Source organism: Metopolophium dirhodum, chromosome 6 (genome assembly GCF_019925205.1).
Source record: "Metopolophium dirhodum isolate CAU chromosome 6, ASM1992520v1, whole genome shotgun sequence".
NCBI lineage: Eukaryota > Metazoa > Arthropoda > Insecta > Hemiptera > Aphididae > Metopolophium > Metopolophium dirhodum.
The window spans coordinates 27,637,560-27,656,862 of record NC_083565.1 but is presented as its reverse complement, the minus strand read 5'-3'; the positions used below and the strand labels follow the sequence as shown (position 1 = coordinate 27,656,862).

At 27.8% G+C, this 19,303-nt stretch overlaps 4 protein-coding genes, 1 long non-coding RNA gene and 1 pseudogene across 5 annotated transcripts; 3 read left to right on the top strand and 3 right to left on the bottom strand.

The window, feature by feature from the left end:
- Positions 1 to 138: 138 nt before the first annotated feature.
- LOC132947501 (uncharacterized) lies at positions 139 to 3,382 on the top strand. The gene is made up of 4 exons (XM_061017811.1): positions 139 to 529; positions 1,944 to 2,352; positions 2,415 to 2,493; positions 3,147 to 3,382. The coding sequence occupies exons 2-4, from the start codon at positions 1,949 to 1,951 to the stop codon at positions 3,150 to 3,152; spliced, it is 489 nt and encodes a 162-aa protein (XP_060873794.1). The 5' UTR covers positions 139 to 529; positions 1,944 to 1,948; the 3' UTR covers positions 3,153 to 3,382.
- A 1,993-nt stretch (positions 3,383 to 5,375) lies between these two features.
- Positions 5,376 to 6,646, bottom strand: LOC132947618 (52 kDa repressor of the inhibitor of the protein kinase-like; annotated as a pseudogene).
- A 1,278-nt stretch (positions 6,647 to 7,924) lies between these two features.
- LOC132947499 (cysteine and histidine-rich domain-containing protein morgana-like) lies at positions 7,925 to 10,919 on the bottom strand. The gene is made up of 6 exons (XM_061017810.1): positions 10,777 to 10,919; positions 10,345 to 10,451; positions 10,011 to 10,262; positions 9,773 to 9,946; positions 9,485 to 9,673; positions 7,925 to 9,421 (listed from the first exon to the last, which is right to left on the bottom strand). Exons 1-6 carry the CDS (start codon positions 10,853 to 10,855, stop codon positions 9,242 to 9,244), a joined length of 981 nt encoding a protein of 326 aa, XP_060873793.1. The 5' UTR covers positions 10,856 to 10,919; the 3' UTR covers positions 7,925 to 9,241.
- Positions 10,920 to 15,091: 4,172 nt separating this feature from the next.
- On the top strand, positions 15,092 to 16,783 carry LOC132947502 (uncharacterized). Its single transcript, XR_009664934.1, has 3 exons — positions 15,092 to 15,417; positions 15,703 to 15,791; positions 15,916 to 16,783. It is a non-coding gene; the product is annotated as an uncharacterized LOC132947502 (long non-coding RNA).
- Positions 16,784 to 17,091: 308 nt separating this feature from the next.
- Positions 17,092 to 18,401, bottom strand: LOC132947617 (uncharacterized). Its single transcript, XM_061017903.1, has 4 exons — positions 18,272 to 18,401; positions 17,988 to 18,075; positions 17,685 to 17,906; positions 17,092 to 17,609 (listed from the first exon to the last, which is right to left on the bottom strand). The coding sequence occupies exons 1-4, from the start codon at positions 18,399 to 18,401 to the stop codon at positions 17,219 to 17,221; spliced, it is 831 nt and encodes a 276-aa protein (XP_060873886.1). The 3' UTR covers positions 17,092 to 17,218.
- LOC132947051 (uncharacterized) lies at positions 18,370 to 19,084 on the top strand. The gene is made up of 2 exons (XM_061017233.1): positions 18,370 to 18,670; positions 18,794 to 19,084. Exons 1-2 carry the CDS (start codon positions 18,509 to 18,511, stop codon positions 19,001 to 19,003), a joined length of 372 nt encoding a protein of 123 aa, XP_060873216.1. The 5' UTR covers positions 18,370 to 18,508; the 3' UTR covers positions 19,004 to 19,084.
- Positions 19,085 to 19,303: the final 219 nt, after the last annotated feature.

Below are 19,303 nucleotides of genomic sequence, written 5' to 3'. Positions count from 1 at the left end.
GATTGATAACGTCGATTTGTAAACATTGCCCAACCCTATAGGTTAGGGTATAGGACGATTGGCTTCAAGTATGGTCTCTTAGTCGGGCATCTACACAGACTAAGATATATATTAGTCCGTGGGCATTTAGTATTATGGTATATATCTGTGAGTGGAAACGAATCGACCATTTGATCGTAGGATGTCAGCGACTTTGTAACACGCAGTACGCAGCGAACAGCGTACGACGAGCGATATTCGCCCATTATCAATTGTTATTGTATCACAATCATACTATCACACTATCGATTATGGATTATTTTGTAACCGTCTCTCTACCGGTTACTGAGTAACAGCAACAGGCTTCCAACAAATACTGTACACGATAATACACTCATTCAGGACACTCTGTACTAAAATAGTGGCAAACAAATTCTTATCATTGCCCCACCAAGACTGTATTGTTTTCACTTTTCACCGTGTCTGCGGTCGCATCACTCTCTGAGTGATTTTGATTTTTATTAATTTGCGTATGCTGAACTCCTCTGAGGTAAGTAACAATAAATGTTTATTTAAAACCATTCGTCGATATATCGTTGTTTTATACTTTGTTGAAATCTAACAATCCACAAAGACGTGTGAATATCATATCACCACGTCAAAACCCCCTGTCCAACGTGATTTATGCGCTAAACAATTACTCGCTATGTTTTATGTTGTTTCCGACCACCGTTGTCCCACATCACTTTTCGAGTTTCAGCGATATCTCATTTTCGCCCCACACCCAATTATTGTTATTGTTTTTTAATCGATTGTCGGTACCTAGTTCAAAAACTCACAATTTGTTTCATCTTATAAAGTTAAACGCAAGTACCTGCCTATATAGTTGTATTCAAGTCAGTGGTAAACCTTCAAATCTTATATTTATGAGAAATAGTGAGAAGGGAAATCTATCGCAGCATTTATCATCATATTTTTGATTCGAACAAATTTTGAAACGCCAGCGCATGCCATGGCATTCCTAAACGTTGTATTATACCCTTGCGCGGTGGGTATACAGTGTTCGAGTGTGGCATAACGTTTGGTTGAGATCTATCTTGCTTGTCCGTTAAAATATTTGTTATCTAACAACTCTACTTGTTGAATGTTGTGATCTTTGCATTTCTGTGATTTGTTTATGACTAATACATCAAGTATTAGTATAGTTTATACGGACAGAAGATTGTCGTGTTTATAGTCTACCTGATTTTTAAATACCTACTTCACCACTGCTCCCAATTTAATTCAATCAGTACCGTTCATCATCACACTACAACATTTGTGGGGACTTCATTTTATAAATTTTAATTAAAATAATAGTTTACCAAATAAAATTAGTGATGTTTTCTAATCTTTTGTTATATATGTTGTTTTATGTGATGAATGATACTTATTAGTAAACTCTATCTGTAGTTAATGTGTCTTAACATTGTATATGATGTAATTTGGCATAATAATAATTTAATATTAAGGTCCCTCCTAGTGCAATCTTACATAAATTCTCTAGTATGTGCTACTAACTATTTATACAAAAAGTATTTCCAGCACATGATGTAATTAGCCAACAAGTCATAAAATTAATATTATAATATACATATTATATATTATATATACAAAATCTTTTTATAGGAATATTTTGCAACTCTGAAATGTTTTTTTTTTGTACAATTATAAACAGGTATTAACACATTAAGTACCTCACTGGAAAGAAAATATATCTTGTTTAACTTGACTTGACCAAAATTGATAAAATTATATTATATTTTACCTACTATATTAATAATGTAGCTATATTATTACCCTTGTATTACTTAATAGCATACTTTGCATTATATACTTAGAATAAATGTATTTTTCTTACTCTAATTAAAGTCTGGGTGCAGAAATTATATTTATAATTTGAAATGTTTTTTTTTTATTTTCAGATACGATGCCAGTTCTTTGTTTTATTTGTAATGTTACATTATATGGGGAAAAAACTCGTATATCTTCAAGCTTTACACCACACAGTTATGTATCATACCCAGAAAAGATTGGAGAACTGATGGGAGAAGAATTTGTTATTATTGTCACGCCTGCGGATTACATGTGCATGAAATGCACATCCCTTTTCATTCATATGGACAAGCTGGAAAATGATCTGAAACTTGTTAAAAATGCAATACTAACCAACGTACAAAAGAAATATGGAATGTTGCCTGCTGATCAGCCTGAACATTCCTCTAGTGCTAGTGGAAGTAATGCTGCAACTAAAATAAGACAAGACCCTTCAAATATTCAAATATACAAATGCCATTTTTGTCGTTTCCGATCTAAAGACTTAGGTGACTTTCGGTACGTGAATAAAATTTTTCCAATAAACACTCTTAATTTATTTTTATGTCTTTATACTTCAGTAACCATATAATGCGTTGTCATACAAAAAAGAAAGATAATGAAAAATCAAAAAAAACTGTGACAAAAACAGTAATCCAGGTAATAAAATCCAAATATTTGAATGATAAATTTAAGGGAATAAAAAAATATTAGATTAATTAACATTTGTAATAAAAACATTATACCCGTTTTCTATAAAGATGTTCAGATTGTATTCTGTATTTCTACTAGATTTTTACAATTGCAGTTAAAAATATATTGTACAGAAAATAGAAATACATAAGTAAAAATTAATTTTTATTTTGCTGAAACTTGTGGTAATTTTAAATATAAATTGTATTTATTATGTCACAAACTTTAAGAACTATCATATAATAGTGGCTAGTACAATTAAATTGCATTTGTTGTGCTTCGGGGTTTTGAAATTTTAAACAAACTATCAATTATCTTTTTACATAATTCAATAGTAATTTTTCAATCACAACTATTGAATAGTCTGATAAATAATCAAATGTTATATATTATTTTAAATATAATTATACCCTTAAAATAGTTTATTTACTGTTTATTCCTTGAAATTGTTATTTTTTTTATCCTTCATACCTTAAATGTACAACTTTAAAAATATACAGAAACCTTTAATTAATATATTTTAAGATACTATAAGTAACAATGGTTCTCATTTTAAAAATTATTATACGCCTTTTCTATTTGTTATGGTCCTTAAAATGATTTTGTTTGAATGTTCACAGGAATAAATACCTCAGCGAAACAACATAAAACCAACCATCAGTTGAACATCCACACTCAACAGTAGCAACAAAAAAAAAAATGAACAGAATGAATAAAAGACAATTTTAATTATAATGTAATAATAGAAGACAAAAAAAAATATAAATGAGGTGTTATCAGTATTAATAACAAAATCAACAATATAACAACTTTTGAATAACTAATAAAATATAATGTTACTTTATAATAATTTGGACATTTGAAGTAGTTTTAATATGGTATAGTTAAATGTTAATAATTTTTTGAAAAGATTAATATTGATTTTTAAATAAGAATAATAGAAGTTTTTTTTATGAGCTTTTGAGACCAAACGATTTATGACATCTAGGTATATTTATACTTACATTTTTCCTAAATCTAGTATTAACATTGTGGAAGAAGCATATTTGAAAAGAATGAGTTATTATATAGAAATGATATTATAATTCTATGTTTAATACCTTTTTTGTTCCTTTTTTAATAAGCTTAAGTATAAAGAGATTGGCCTATAGTTACTACACAGTAGTTTATCTCCTTGTTTATGAATAGGAGTAATAGGGGGTTATATTTATACTTTTTAAAAAGGTTTTGATAATGTGTTTTTTTACTATTTATTTAAATAGTAAGTAAATTTCTATATTTTCTTTATTCAATTTTTAAATTGAAATCAAATGTGCTTAATATTTTTATTTGGGCATTTTATGTTTGTTGTTAATTGAGATCACTAATCCTTTGGTTGTCCAAGATTATAGCTTATTTAATTAATTTGTTGTTGTAACTGCTGTATTATTTAAAGAATTTCGTATTATTTCATTTATTTTATGTAGGAAACAGTTATTTTTGTCGGTGAGACCTTAGTCTTGCATTCACCACACGACATTATGAAATACCAGTTAACGGAGCAGTAAATTGTATTTATGTTACCATCGACCGCACTAGTCAAACTCTAGATAATAACTTTTACATATATAAACAAGTAAATTTATTTAAAATAACAAACTAAAAAATTACAAGAACATTTCTTTAATGCTTGGTACAAATTACTTACATTGTACATTGAAAAAGTTAGTTTTTTAGTACTATACTCGTATTGTATGGTAGGTACCTAAGTTGTGTAGTTAATAGTTATCCCATATGCTGAGGTAGTCATAGTACCTATATTCGAGTAGCTGAATTATTGTTTAGTACAACTTAGTCACATGTCTAATTATGAAAATACTATTTTATAAATATTATAAATACTGCGGATTTTGCATAGCACGCCTAAAAGTGGCTTTATTTGGTTATTTTTAATATACCATGCTCAGTCATAGATGATGAAATGAAAAATTGAGAATAATCTATGATTATTCAGTTTATAGTACCTGTATGTTTTTAAAAGCAGAAAATACTAAACCAATATTAGTTTTAATATTTTCTATAATAAATACATACCTACTTCTACCTACATATAGTGTTGGGTAACTTTTGAAAAGTAATAAAATTACATTAGATATTTTTATTTGAATTACATTTTTGCGTTACTTGACATTAACTCTATCACATTAATTTACTTTTTTATTCAAAAAGTAGGGCGTTACAAATAACTTTAGTTTTTAAAAAAATAATTACAAATTCAATCCATAATTGATAATGGAGTAGGTACATTGTTAATGTCTTACTGTGCAACATACTAGGGAAAAGTATCGATACCCATCTAAAATTTCTACACATTTTTAAATAATATTTATTGTATTTATTATATTTTTAATGTAATTTAAAATAATCTAAAAGATATACTCTCAATCCCTAACACAAACTTAGGAAAAAAAAAATGAATATGATTACAAACAAATATAATATTTGTTTCCTCCTTTATTAAACGCTGTTGATTATTTCTATGTAATGTTTTGTGAAGACTGTGTGTCTACAATACTGTATGTTTGTACCAGTGCCGTAGCCAAGATGTTTTTTCGGGGGGGGGGGGGGGGGGCTATAATATTTGCTAGGGCTAGGGTACTACAGGATTTTTTAAAAAAATTATATTTTAATACCTATAATTTTTTTTCATTTATTTTCAATTTACTCATATAGATGAGAACTATAGGTATAAATAAAGTCAATTAAATAATTGTAATCATAACTAAAAGTTCAGATTTTACCAACTTTGATAATAATAATAATAATAATAATAAAAAAATAACCAAATAAATAAATAATTAAACAACTGTTTATAATTTAAAATCCAATCTTCTTTCTTTTTTTGAAGCAAACATATTAATAATTACTTCAGAAGCAATATGGAGATCTCTGTGAATGTTCATCAGCGCTAGACCATTTAGTCTTGTCTCACCTGTAGAGTTCCTTAAATAAGGCTTTATTCTTTTTAAAGTAGAAAAACTTCTTTCGACTGATGCAGTTGATACTGGTAATATAGATAAAATTTTTAAAAAAACATTTATGTTTGGAAACAGCTCTTCTGGACACTTTGGTAATGTACCCAAGGGATTTTTTGGAATACAATTTTTTTCACCTGACCATTTTTGTTTGCAAAATTCAAATTCATTTTCAAGTAATTAGTAATTTTCTATAACCAAATCTTCTTCATAAAATGAAATTGCTGGTTTTAAGTCGTTGAATGAAGAATTTCCAATTTTATTGGGTAGTATACATGATAATGAAATAATAATATTAGAATTTGTTTGGAATTTGGAATTCTTCTGACATAATTTCTTCTAATGCACATACTATTTCATAAAAACCCTCAACAAAAATCAAGATGGACTCATGGCATTCCACCCACCATGTTTCACAAAATTTTTTCAGGCCAGAGAAAGCTTTTGGTTCTACCTTTTGCCGTAAAATATAAGATCTTTTAGCAGATACACGAAAAAATGCACTTATTTCTTGCACTATTCCGAGAGTATTTCTGACTTGTTGCACTTTTGATGCATCATTAAGGCATAAGTTTAAGCAATGGGCAAAACAATGTGTGTATATAGCTTTTGGATGCTTTTGCATTATGATAGCTTGAACTCCTCTAAATACAGACCGCATGTTGGCTGCACCATCATAACCTTGTCCACGCAAGTATTTCAAATTTATGCCTAAACCTGTCAACGTACTAATAATGGTATTGGCTAATTCTAATCCTACAGTGCTATGAACAGGTACAAATTGAAGAAAATCTTCTCTTATAAAATAGCTATTATCATTTTCAAAATTAGAACTTATTTCTAGGTACCTTATGCACAATGAAAACTGTTCAATACGGCTTATATCGGTAGTTTCATCCGCCAATATTGTGAAATATTTTCCTTCATTTATTTTATCACATGTTTTATGTTGAATATATTCAGATATGATAGATATTACTTCATTTTGTACATCAGCACTAATATAAGATGCGTTCTTACTACAATTTTGAATATGATTCAAAAATAAGTTGTCACCACTTTGTATTGAATTTGAACATGAAAATATGAAACGAGTAACGATTCATGCCAGTAACAGACGAATAAAATATACAATTTCTGAATTTCCAATTTGGTATTTCGGGGCGGGGCTTAAGCCCGAAAGCCCCCCCCCCCCTTGCTACGGCACTGGTTTGTACAATATTGGTACAAAAAACAAATGTTGCTGAGTTTGACATCAGAATCTCGGATATACTACACTTAAAAGTAAAAATAAGGTTGTAAATGTGTTAATAATGAGTTTTAAGATTTAAGATTAAAAAAACATACAAAATGTAAAGTGTATAAACGATAAATAGTAGGTAGGTCATTCTGTGCTGCAATTTTTTCATCAAGAAACAAACAATTGTTAGCAAATGTACAAATGTACGTAAGTAGGTACGTAGTTAAGCGGCTACATACCAATTAAATGCTTTACACAAATTTTTACAACATTCAATAAAAAGATGAAAAAATTGTTTGAAATGAAATTTAGGTGTTTAAAATGATGTGACAACGAATTGTGGCACTAAATTCTATATTGTAATAATAACTTTTGGCAATATTGTTTTTTTAAGTTTATCAATATTTAGAAAGTACTGTCCAAATATTTGGTAAATTTTTTTTTTAAAGTTGTATAGGTAGCTTGCTTAATACATTTTACAAAAATAAATTGTCATCTCATATATTATATTGGGTTAGAACTCAATCATTGAAATACATTATACAACTTTAATTTGGTATATTTAATTATTAAAGAAACACATATTTATAAAAAGAGTAGTGTTTCAAATTTAAAAAATGAATATAAAATAATATACTATTGTTAATAATTATTACTCAACTTTTAAAGTTAAATATATTTATATAAATAAATCAAACAACAAATATATTTTAAGATATAAACATAATTTATGGATAGTTTTAATATACACACATATAACATATATAAATTACTTTTCAATTAAAGCAAAATAAAAAAAAAAATACAAGCTTATAATATAGATGAATTATGATCAAACAAAAAGTCTATTTTAAAACTATAAACATAATTTGTATATTATATTTAATTAAAATTATCTAAATACCTTTAGAATTAAAATAAAATTAAAAATCTCATTAGCTCATAATATATAGTTAATTTATATTCAAACACAGTAAATATTTTTAAAAACGATAAGCAAAATGTATACATAATAATTATGAATAATATATATAGTATTATTATGCACACACAAATAATATATATAAATATAAATTACTTAATAAAGAAAGCCAAAAATCATATTTTTGAATAATAAGGCTATTATACATATTAATTTGTATATTATATAATATAAATATCTTAATAATATTGAAACAAAATAAAAACTTATTACATCACTTCTACAACATTTTTACTTAAGTTTAAGAATTAAATTTAAAAAATATTGGAATAACTTAAAAAAAATTAAAGTGTGTTAATGCTTTCTGTATTGGTATATTTATTTTTTAAACAATTGCTTGCATGTGCAGTGGCACAACTAGCGGGGAAGTTAGCAAAGTGAAATTTTAAGGCTCCCGATTTATATTTATCAATTTATCGGAGCCTCCATAATAAAAATTGGTTTAAAAATTTTATAATTGTTATAATCACCTATATTTTATAATAAAAATCTACATATAAGTGTAAAGCTTAAAATGAGATGGTTATACTATAATTATACTGTTGTTTTAAAAGTTATTGTTAATAGCCTATGGAGTACCATTATTACACTACGAGTTATTGATTTGATAATATTATAAAATCATTACCATGGCTTAATAATAAATGGGGGCCAAGAAATAGTGTTCTAAAATGTATACAACAATCAACAGCCTACTCTTATCATAATTTATTGTAACAGGAAGTTATGTTAAATCAATGTGAAAATAATTTTTTGTAATTACATTGTGATGGATATATCATAAATGGGAACCTCATCTATGTATAATATCAAATATTATCAATTAATAATATAAAATATTTTGCGTTACAGTGTTTACAGTCTCTTGAGTGTTAAGTCTTGAAAACTATTTAGTTGAAAGTTGAGTGGTTGTGCCTGTCGCGTGTGTGTGATATAACTTATAATAAATAATAATACAAATATTATATGATAATTTCAATTTTAATTATACATATCTACTCTATTTACTATTTTAGTATACATGTTATTATGGACAATGGACTATGGTAATGGTATCAATATTTGCTACATTCTAAGGGCAAGAAAGCGAATTTATAAAAGATTTATTAGATAAAAATTTCTATATTAGTATAATATTACCTATTTTCCATTTATGTAAGCGTGATGTATTTTTAAGTAGTTCATATGTGTAATAATAGTTTTTTTTTTTACTATACATATAACTTTAAATGTCATTAATCCATTATCTCAAAGTAATGAAATTGAAAATATAAAATCAATGAATTTTGATAAGTTATATTTTATGTTATTATTTATAATGAAACGGTAAATTTGGTACCTAGAATTTTTGTTCTCGTTTAAATATTTTTCGCTAAATGGTTTACTGGTGAATATGTTGAAAGCCTATGATTTGGTTGAAATTGGGAAATATTCAATACTTAAAATACTATATATTTGAATACACCAAAGTCAACACTTTCAACAAAGACATTTGAATTTTTTATGTTCGTCATTTGTTCCTGAAGTTTGTTTTGTACCATTTGAAATTTTACGCTTTCGATATTCCAATACACCCCATGACACTGCTTCTGCTTTTTTAAGTTTTATTTCAACTTTTATAGGCAACATGGACACACAACTTGCATTCACGTCGACAATCTAAAAATTAAATTAGTTTAAATTAAATATTTTATTTAGTAACTGAAAATGTAAAATAATAACCCCATAAAGTTCCATGTTTTTAGAAAACACAGAATTGTCAAACGGAAAGTATAGTTCCACAGACAGTTTTACTGGAGACAATTTCACAAAAGAATTGTTTGGGTCATATTTCTTGGCAAAGATTGATATTACAACCCAAGGTCCACTCTGATGCCAGTCTAAACGGCAGTTAGACTGTCCTTGAATTTTCTGAAACACATAAAAATTCATTGAATATTTTAAACTATCATAAAAATTCATTGAATATTTTAAACTATCATAACAAAAACAAAAATTACAGGAAATTACCGTTTCTTTAATCCAACAATGTTTTCCTTTAAAACACCCAATTTGTTCTAAAAATGTATGGAAATCTGACGTCTTCTTTTTACAACAGGACCAATATTTCATACCCTCATGGAATATAGGTGTACCAGGATGATGGTCACAAAAAATAATCCCTTTTCCAGCACCTTCATAAGCCTATAAAATTTTGATTTTGTGAATAAACACAATGTTTTTTAAATAAAACATAAATTCATAAGACCTGTTTGCAGCCATTGTTTTTACACATAGTACCAATCGAAATATCAGTTAAACTTTTTCCATTGGAATTGTTTATAGAAGTAGCTGTCCTTTGTTGTAAGTAAGTAGAGGATATGGCCGGTTTAATATTTATCAATGGCAAATTAGCTGACGGTCTAGGTAACGAAACAGGTTTTGGGGCTTGATATTCAATGACATCAAGTTTTTCGGGCTCTTTTGGCTTTTTACCGCTGTGGTAACCCTTTGTGCAGCCCTTAAACATATAAACATTTAAACACATTTGTAATATCAATGTAATTAATTATAGTAATAATAGTGTCAAATATAAGAATTACCTTAATATTAAGAAAATCAGTAAAATCGGTAGATTCCTTTTTACAGCATGACCATCCCTTGTAGGCGTTATGAAAAAAAGGGTTACCTGGATGATACACGCAAGAATCTATCCATGCAACAAAAAAAAAACTGTTAGGTGACTAATTATCAAACAGTTGAATATCTACATTGAATTAACAGGGGAATCACCTAAGTACTCTGTACTACTATCGGTATACGCTATCGACTTTTTATCAAATGTATACCTAAGTAGCAACTTTGCCACTATAAAGTATAGACTTACAGTAAAAATGATTTATAACAGTATTGAAGGAACCACGAAATAAGTAAGTAGGTAAAATACATAGTAAGTGCTTTATATATTTGTCCAATGGATTGTACTATTGTACTAACTAATTAGTTTGAATGAATTAATCAATTGTAGAACCTACCTTCAGTATTATTGGCTTGATCGAATTGCTCAGCACACCCGTGGTTGTAGCATAGAATCAAATTCGTACCATCACACATTGTCAGTTAGGATTAGTATTAACTTTTAATTATTTAAATTGAAGAATGTGAAAATATATATTTAAGTGGCCACGAATCGACGATAGACGTAGATAATATGTAAGCAACTCTGTGATATGCACCAAATGTTCGCCTATTATCAATTGTTAATGTATCACTATCATCTGTGGTAACATATCAACAGTATCATATTATAATATCATACTACATCACGTTATCGATTATACTATATAAACATTTCATTTTTTAATATAAAATAATATTTTACATTATACATATTTTTCTTTGATTTTACTAATTAACAACTGCTGAACACCGGGTTTGCAGCATACATTAAAGAATATTCCTGTAGGTTTGCAGTGCGAATGGTGGTGGATTGTTCGATATTGATCGACACATCGTCTGTCACGCGTCACTCATAATATTTGCATTAACTTGACCGTTGCACGTAGCTTACAACTTGCGCCTGGTCTCTGTTACCGTCTCTACCGGTTACTGAGTACCATCAACAGACTTCCAGCAAATACCGTACACGATAATACACTAATTCAGGATACTGTCCTAAAATAGTGGCAAACAAATTGTTATCATAGCCACTCCTCGCTGTACGGCGTCATTTGCCAAGGGATCGGCGGCATTTTCACTCTGTCTGTGGTCGCATCGCTGTCCAGGGGATTTTTGTTTTTATCCATTTGCGTATAATCAACACCGCTGAGGTAAGTAACAGTAAATGTCTATTTAAAACCATTTGTTGATATATCGTCGTTTTATAGAAATCTACTGTTTACTAGTTCAAAAACTCAAAATTTGTTTCATATTATAAAGTTGAACGCAGGTACCTATACCTAACCTATATAGTTGTATTCAAGTCAGTGGTAAACCTTGAAATCTTATAGTTATGAGAGATGGTGAGAACGGAAATCTATCGCAATATTAATCATCATATTTTTATTCCGATTTATTTTTGTCTTATCCTACTTGTTGAATGTCTACTTCATAATTTCTCTATTAATCTAGGATTCGAATGCATTTTGAGACACCAGCGCATGACATGGCATTCCTAATATTGTTGTATTATACCCTGGCGCGGTAGGTAAACAGTGTTTGAGATCTCACTTGCTAATCTATGACCGTTAAAATATTTGTTGTCAAACAACTCTACTTGTTGAATGTTGTTGCTACCGAATGTTATGATCTTTGCAATTCTGTGATTTTTTCATGACTAATACATCAATTATTAGTATAGATTTTACGTACAGAAGATTGTCGTGTTTATAATCTACTCGATTTTTAAACTTTTCACCACTGCTCAGAGACTTGATCCCAATTTTGATCGAACAGTACTGTTCATCCTCACACTACAATCTACTGCATTTGTGTGAGACTTCATTTTCTAAATTTTAATTAAAATAATTGTTTACCAAATAAAATTAGTGATGTTTTCTAATCTTTTGTTATGTATGTTGTTTTATGTGATGAATGATACTTATTAGTAAACTCCATATGTAGTTAATGTGTCTTAACATAATTATTATTGTATATGATGTAATTTGGCATAATAATAAATTAATATTAAGGTCCATAGTGGAATCTTACATACATTTTCTTTCATCTTCAAAATTAGTATGAGCTACTAACTATTTATACAACAAGTATTTCCATCACATGATGTAATTGGCCAACTAGTAATATAATTAATATTATAATATCTATATGATTATAAGGTTTATTTACATTGACTATATTTACAAAATCTTTTTATGGGAATATTTTGCAACTCTGAAATGTTTTTTTCTGTACAACTATAGACAGGTATTAACACATTGAGTGCCTCACTCTAAGGAAAATGCGAGGGAAAATGTATCTCGTTTTAAATTGACTTGACCAAAATTGATAAAATTATATTATATTTTACATAGTATATTAACAATGTAGCTATTATCACCCTTGTATTACTTAACAGCATACTTTGAATTATATACTTGGAATAAATGTATTTTTCTTACTCAAATTAAAGTCCTGGTGCAGAAGTTATATTTATAACTAGAAATGTTTTTTTTATTTTCAGATACGATGCCAGTTCTTTGTTTTATTTGTAATGTAACATTGTGTGGGGAAAAAACTCGATTGGAGAACTGATGGGAGAAGAATTTGTTATTATTGTCACGCCTGCGAATTACATGTGCATGAAATGCACATCCTTTTTCATTCATATGGACAAGCTGGAAAATGATCTGAAACTTGTTAAAAATGCAATATTAACCAACGTACAAAAGAAATACGGAATGTTGCCTGCTGATCAGCCTAAACATTCCTCTAGTGTTGATGGAAGTAATGCTCCAATTAAAATATGACAAGACCCTTCAAATATTCAAATATAGAAATGCCATTTTTGTCGTTTCCGATCTAAAGACCTTGGTGACTTTCGGTGAGTTATGACAATCAACAGGTCGCGATCACAAATGTGAATAAAAGTAATTTAATCAATAAAAAATGTACTATGGATATGGACATTGATATGCTGTTAAATGATAGTTTTAATAGACACATATTTTTATAAAATGAGTAATGTGTTTCATATTTTAAAAACTTGAACATCAAATATGCTAAATTACTTTAGAATTAGAATAAAACAAAAAAACACAGCTTAAAATCTATAGCTAATTGATATTCAAACACAATAAATATGTTTAAAAACGATTAGCATAATTTATATATAATAATTATGTATAATATATATAGTATACACACATATTATAACATTTATAAATTTAAATTCTTAATAAACAAAGCCAAAAAATATATTTTTAAAGAATAAAATATGTGTTATAATATAATATAATTATTCTAATAATATTGAAACAAAATAAATACTTATTACCTAACTTTTACACCATTTTAACTTGAGTTTAAGAAATAAATGAATAAAATAATGGAATGAATAAAAAAAAAATAAAAGTGGGTTGGGGCTTTCTGTATTAGTATATTTCTTTTTTAAATAATTGCTTGCATGTGCGGTGGCACAACTGGGGGGTAAGTTAGCAAAAAGAAATTTTAGTCCCCTGATTTATATTTAACGGTTTTTTGTTATGAGAATTTTTGTTTTAAATTTTCGATTCATTGATATAAAATTTGAACATATCATAATTTTTTAACTACCTATATGATAATATGAAAATATTTGTAGTTTCGATGAATTTTGTTATTTTTATGAACTATTAAGTATCAACTATTCAACTTTGTTCCGTTCATTTGCTGGTCGGCGGGTGCGTGCCACGCAGCGGGCGTGCAGTGGGTTGTATTCTTCTTTGTTATCTATTATTTTTACTTATTTTCCCTCGTAAATTCGTAAATAATATAAATATTAAATTGTGTTTATTATTTATTATTAGTATTAGTTCATGCTAAAATCTAGTACCTATTCGGCTATAATACAATATACTTATACAGTTTTACATATATATAAATGATTGTAACCTTATTAATATATTTTTTTAACTGTTATACGCCCGACAGTTTTTCAGTCAGGCCGTTTTGGCCGGTGCACACTTGGCTGGGCGTCTTGCGCTTGAAAGTGGCCGTGGGTACTTGATTCTTGTGCAAGCATGTACAATTTTAACTTGTAAAATGTAACACTTTAAGAGAACAGTTAGTGAATCGTGAATGTTATGACTGTGTATATAACTATTTAATTAAAAAATATTTTTAATTTTTATACGTTAATCAGCCCGAAACTGAAGATCTGAACCCACATTTCGCTACTGCAGTTATTGCTATTTAGATTTAAATAATATATTTTATGGTGTTATTTATTACAAGTTACGGAGGTAGGTAAAATTTAGTTGTATAATAATATATTTCTATTTATAAAAAAATAGTATTGAATTTTTTCTTAAAATTGAAATGCTATTGCTATTAAAATCTTTAAATATACACTAATATTTTCTTTTTATATTTGTTCTAACAACAAACATTAACAAACACAATAATAATAATAATTATACAATAAATTAAAATATATTAAACTTTTTATTGAAAACAGGAGTAGGTAGGTACCATAGATCAATCGTTATGCTTGCATACAAACATAATGTTGTTCCATGATACAAATACATTATTAATTACTAAGATAGGTAGGTATATTATTTTTTTTTCACTACTTTTAAATAACAGGTATTATACATTTGCTTAATACTTAACTAATTTAGATTTTTTTTTCAGTTTACTACTTTTCTTTTTTAGATCTTTATTTTGTAATGCGGTGTGTTGCCTCGTCCGCATTGTAATATAATAACTGATGATATATGTCATTATATCAGTTTTATGTTCAGAACACGGGATACTGTCAAGTGTCCACTTTTGGACAGAAGCTCGTCAACACAGTTTTGAAAAACATTTTCACTATTGCAATGTATTTTAAAAGAATCCTCAATTGCTGAGATGAGTTTGAAAAATCCTTGATATGGATGTTGTAAACCTCCCCTGGATTTCATGTTGGTTAATGTTGCCTCAGGAATATTAGAAGAGTTTCCAGCTAAATATAGTACAGTTAATTTAATTAAGTAAGTTTTTATTAAATTAATTAGTACTAACTTGTTTGAATAGCCATTTTACAAGGAATGCTTTTTACATGATTTAATAATTTTCGACTGACATATTCACATCTATAATAAGTAATGCAATCTTTTACTGTTGATTTATAATAACTATGATCATAAATATCATCAGCTTCCCACACATCAGTATCTAAAATGTCATCTAATCTACGAGCTAGATTTTGAATTTGTATTATCTCACAGATTCTTCAGTATTCAAAACTTCTTTAACGTCGTGCAAATTAATTTTAGGAGCTGTAGTTTCCAAAATTGTGCAATTTCCGGTTCTTGGAGGTTTTAAAATTGAATAAGCGGATAATATTTTGTAGCCCTGCAAGAAGGTTGGTGTACTTGGGTGGTCATTTGGACTAGTAGCTTGACGAACTACACCAAAAAATTGCTATAATGTTAAAACAAAACAAATTGGTAAGAAAATATTACAACAAAGTATTTTTATTTTAATAGGTTAATTGAAGCAAGTAAGTCAAGATGAAATAGGAAGTACTACCATAGAACCTGCAGACCATGAATGTTATCAAGCCTCCTGAATACCGCGGAATGTTTTAGTCTATACTACGTGATACTACACTTATAAAAGTTAAAATATCAATCCCTCCGACCATTTGACCAATTATCCGCAAATGTTGCAGAACATTTAGCCATTTAGGATATAACTAAATGTGAATTATAGAAGTTACTTACTTCTAATTTATCCTGATTCATCTTATAAGTCAGTACATATGTAAATTCAATTTATTCTAACAAATATTTTGATAGTTCCATTGTAGACTTTATTGTAACCCTAAGACCTTCAGCAGTTTGTTTTGTTAAAAAATTGTACTCATGAATTTTTTTATTTACTACATTTAATTCCCATTCAAAAATAAATTTTAGAGCGTCTTCTAAAACCTAATATATAAGTAGTTTATATTTTATTTTACCATTGTGTAGGTGTTCAAAAACTACTATTCATTACCTTAAAATCTTTTGAATTTTTTTTATGCCCTCTGCTGGAAATTTTCTGTTCAACGAATCAAAAATATCATTAAACATTTTTAAAAAATGTTCAGTTTCTTGGGAGTCTTTTAACTCTGGAACTTTTACATAATCTCTGTGATATTTTAATCCTATTGATACAGAATTACTAAAGTAGTTACAAATTGTATACCTACATTAATGTTTATTTATACCTGGGTAGCTAACTTAACATTCATTTTTGAATGTTAACTGTCCAAAACTAATGTCTGTTTGCAATTTTTGGACAAACTCTTTTGGACATTTGTTTTAAGTCTTCTTGGTGCAGTTGTACATAATGTTCCCACTTTATGTAATTTTTTTCATTAGACACCTAATTATTGTTAAATAAATATTACATAATACTTAATACTGATTATTTTGTTCTATTTTATAGTTTCAATAGTAGAACTAAAAAATAATTAGTAATTACTATTTATCCTTAATGTTTTACTATTGTACAATCTGTTTCCAACAGTCTTAACTAAATGTGGTGCGTCAGAGAAAAAATAAATTTTACGATTTTTGTCCATTGGATATGTTATATAATTGTTCAAACTGCCAAGTTTACCACATATTCCAAATTCGTTCCGTAGCCTCCTGTAGGTTGAACTCACATCACTCACTACACCATCTATCTTTGCTCCAGCATTTTCAAGAAGGGCTATTGCTTTAACAACCAACTGAGTGAATACAATTCCTAAAATATTTTAATGATTTTTATTACTGTGAATTTTTAAAGGTTTATTTTATTTTAGTCACCTTTGACTGATCTTTTTGATGCAAATACTGCAATTGGCTGAGTATTATTAGAACCCAAACTTTGGAACATCAGTACTAGTCCGTGATCAGCTTTTTGACCAGAATTTAAGGAAGAATTATCTTTACCATAATCTTCCAAACCAGTATAAGACAATGTTTTAGTGTCAACATTTATACTCTCACGTAAAAATATCTCATCAAAAAGCAGTACTCCGTGTTTTTTGGTATCTTTTAAAAAACTTATTTTGGTCTTAAACAATTTAAAAAATTTGTCATCAAAGCCACAATCTGATTTAACCATAGTTAAATATTCACGAATTGTTCGAGAGCGAGGTAAAGGCAAAATACCTTGTTCTCTTAGAAACTTGTATGTGGACAAAGACCTGTTAAATGCATAATTCATGATTGGTGAGTGATTTAATTTAATATAATTTAGAATAAAAGGTTAGGTTAGGTACCTGATGTGAAATAAAATACAAAGTAATATCCAGTTCTCTGAGTACCTTCTATTATTTGGTTTTACCTTACTACTGTTAAAAATTTCTCTGATTAAAATTTGTTGTGATTCATTAACATTATTGTTTTTTAAAATGTCAACAACAGAATTTTCTGAAAACTTTTCCATTTCATTTAGCAAAACAACTAATTTATTTTGAATTTTTGCTACTTTATTTTTGTACCTAATGATTAAACATAGATTATTTATACAGAATTTTAAATAGTATTTAAAAAAAAAAAATTAAATTTAAAATTAAAATTACAATGTTTTTGCACGATTTGGAGTTAATGTGCCGCCTAATCTTTTTGTTCTATTTTTTGTTAAACTGTCATGTTTTTTACTGCGAAATTCTATCACACCAATTACACATTTTTATATTTGGGTTGTGTAGAATAAAAGAGCATTTCTCTTGTCTCCAATTATTATTGGTGTTTTTAGTACCATATTTAACTGAAATACCTAAAGAAGGAAAGAGCCTGATCATATTTATAATCATACGCCAATCAAATAATTGTATTCAAACATAAATATGATGAGCCTATGTACCTGGATAATTCAACGCGTTTAGACCACCTACACATATATTTTTAGTATTGAATAATTTAATTAATTTTTCAATTTCCAGGGTTGAATAAGTTGTAATTTTAGGCAATGTTAACTCTTCTTCACTAAACATTCTATTGAATAAGTAACATCTCACTTGTTGGTCATTAGTCACAACAATTCGTTTCTCAATGTTAATTTTATCAATATCATTAGTTTTATCATGTACAGCATTAAAAAATGTCAAGTCGTCACAATTACCATGGGAGTGCCAACTATTTTGTAATGTTGTTTGACAAATGTGGGAAACAAATGTTAAAAAAATCTGCTGTACCAACTGTATTTAATTTTCCAAATAATTTAACACCAAAAATAAAAGAAAGAAGAATTCTGCAACGAGAAGTAAGTAAATATACATACAAAAACAAGTATTTATATTTTTTTATATTATTAGATGACCATTAATCATTATGTATAAGGAAATTTGTTTTATTTAGAAAAATAGTTATTTAAAATGTATTTTAGGACACAGCCACAACAACAGCCGTTCATAATAGTGAAATTTGTGAAACTGGAACCAATTTCGTCGACATTAGCGTACACACAAAATTAACAGGAGAAGAATTAGATAAAACATTACAGGATTTACGTCGAGACAAGAGGATTTTGCAGCAGAAATTAATTAGAAGAGATAAGCGAGTAAGTAGTATGCGTGAAATGTTTAAAATCTTCTAACTCTAAATTTACAACTTGTTATTTTATTCCCAACATACAAATCCTCGCAACTTCCTTTACATTTATATAACAAATGTAGGAGTCCACAAGAAAAGCATATTTCAATACTTGTTAAAGGTATTATAAATTATAATTATCTAATAATAAATTATTTACTTGTCGTTAAATTATGTATATTCTATTAATTTAATCATAAAGAATTTGTGGAAATTAAAAAATAATGAGATGCCAAGTTTTAAAAACCAAACTAAAGTCTTAAATAATATCGCGGAACGCGGAAAATTAATTTAAGATATTAGC

Coding starts and splice junctions, on each gene's coding strand:
- LOC132947501 (XM_061017811.1), top strand. CDS start 1,949: ATGCCAGTTCTTTGTTTTATTTGTAATGTTACATTATATGGGGAAAAA. Junction 2,353..2,414: donor AAAGACTTAGGTGACTTTCG/GTACGTGAATAA, acceptor TTTATACTTCAG/TAACCATATAATGCGTTGTC.
- LOC132947499 (XM_061017810.1), bottom strand. CDS start 10,855: ATGTGTGATGGTACGAATTTGATTCTATGCTACAACCACGGGTGTGCT. Junction 10,452..10,776: donor TCAAGCCAATAATACTGAAG/GTAGGTTCTACA, acceptor TTGCATGGATAG/ATTCTTGCGTGTATCATCCA. Junction 9,674..9,772: donor ATTGTTGGATTAAAGAAACG/GTAATTTCCTGT, acceptor TATGTGTTTCAG/AAAATTCAAGGACAGTCTAA.
- LOC132947617 (XM_061017903.1), bottom strand. CDS start 18,401: ATGTTTAGTGAAGAAGAGTTAACATTGCCTAAAATTACAACTTATTCA. Junction 18,076..18,271: donor AAACGCGTTGAATTATCCAG/GTACATAGGCTC, acceptor TTGGTGTGATAG/AATTTCGCAGTAAAAAACAT. Junction 17,907..17,987: donor CCAAATCGTGCAAAAACATT/GTAATTTTAATT, acceptor TTTAATCATTAG/GTACAAAAATAAAGTAGCAA.
- LOC132947051 (XM_061017233.1), top strand. CDS start 18,509: ATGTCAAGTCGTCACAATTACCATGGGAGTGCCAACTATTTTGTAATG. Junction 18,671..18,793: donor GAAGAATTCTGCAACGAGAA/GTAAGTAAATAT, acceptor AATGTATTTTAG/GACACAGCCACAACAACAGC.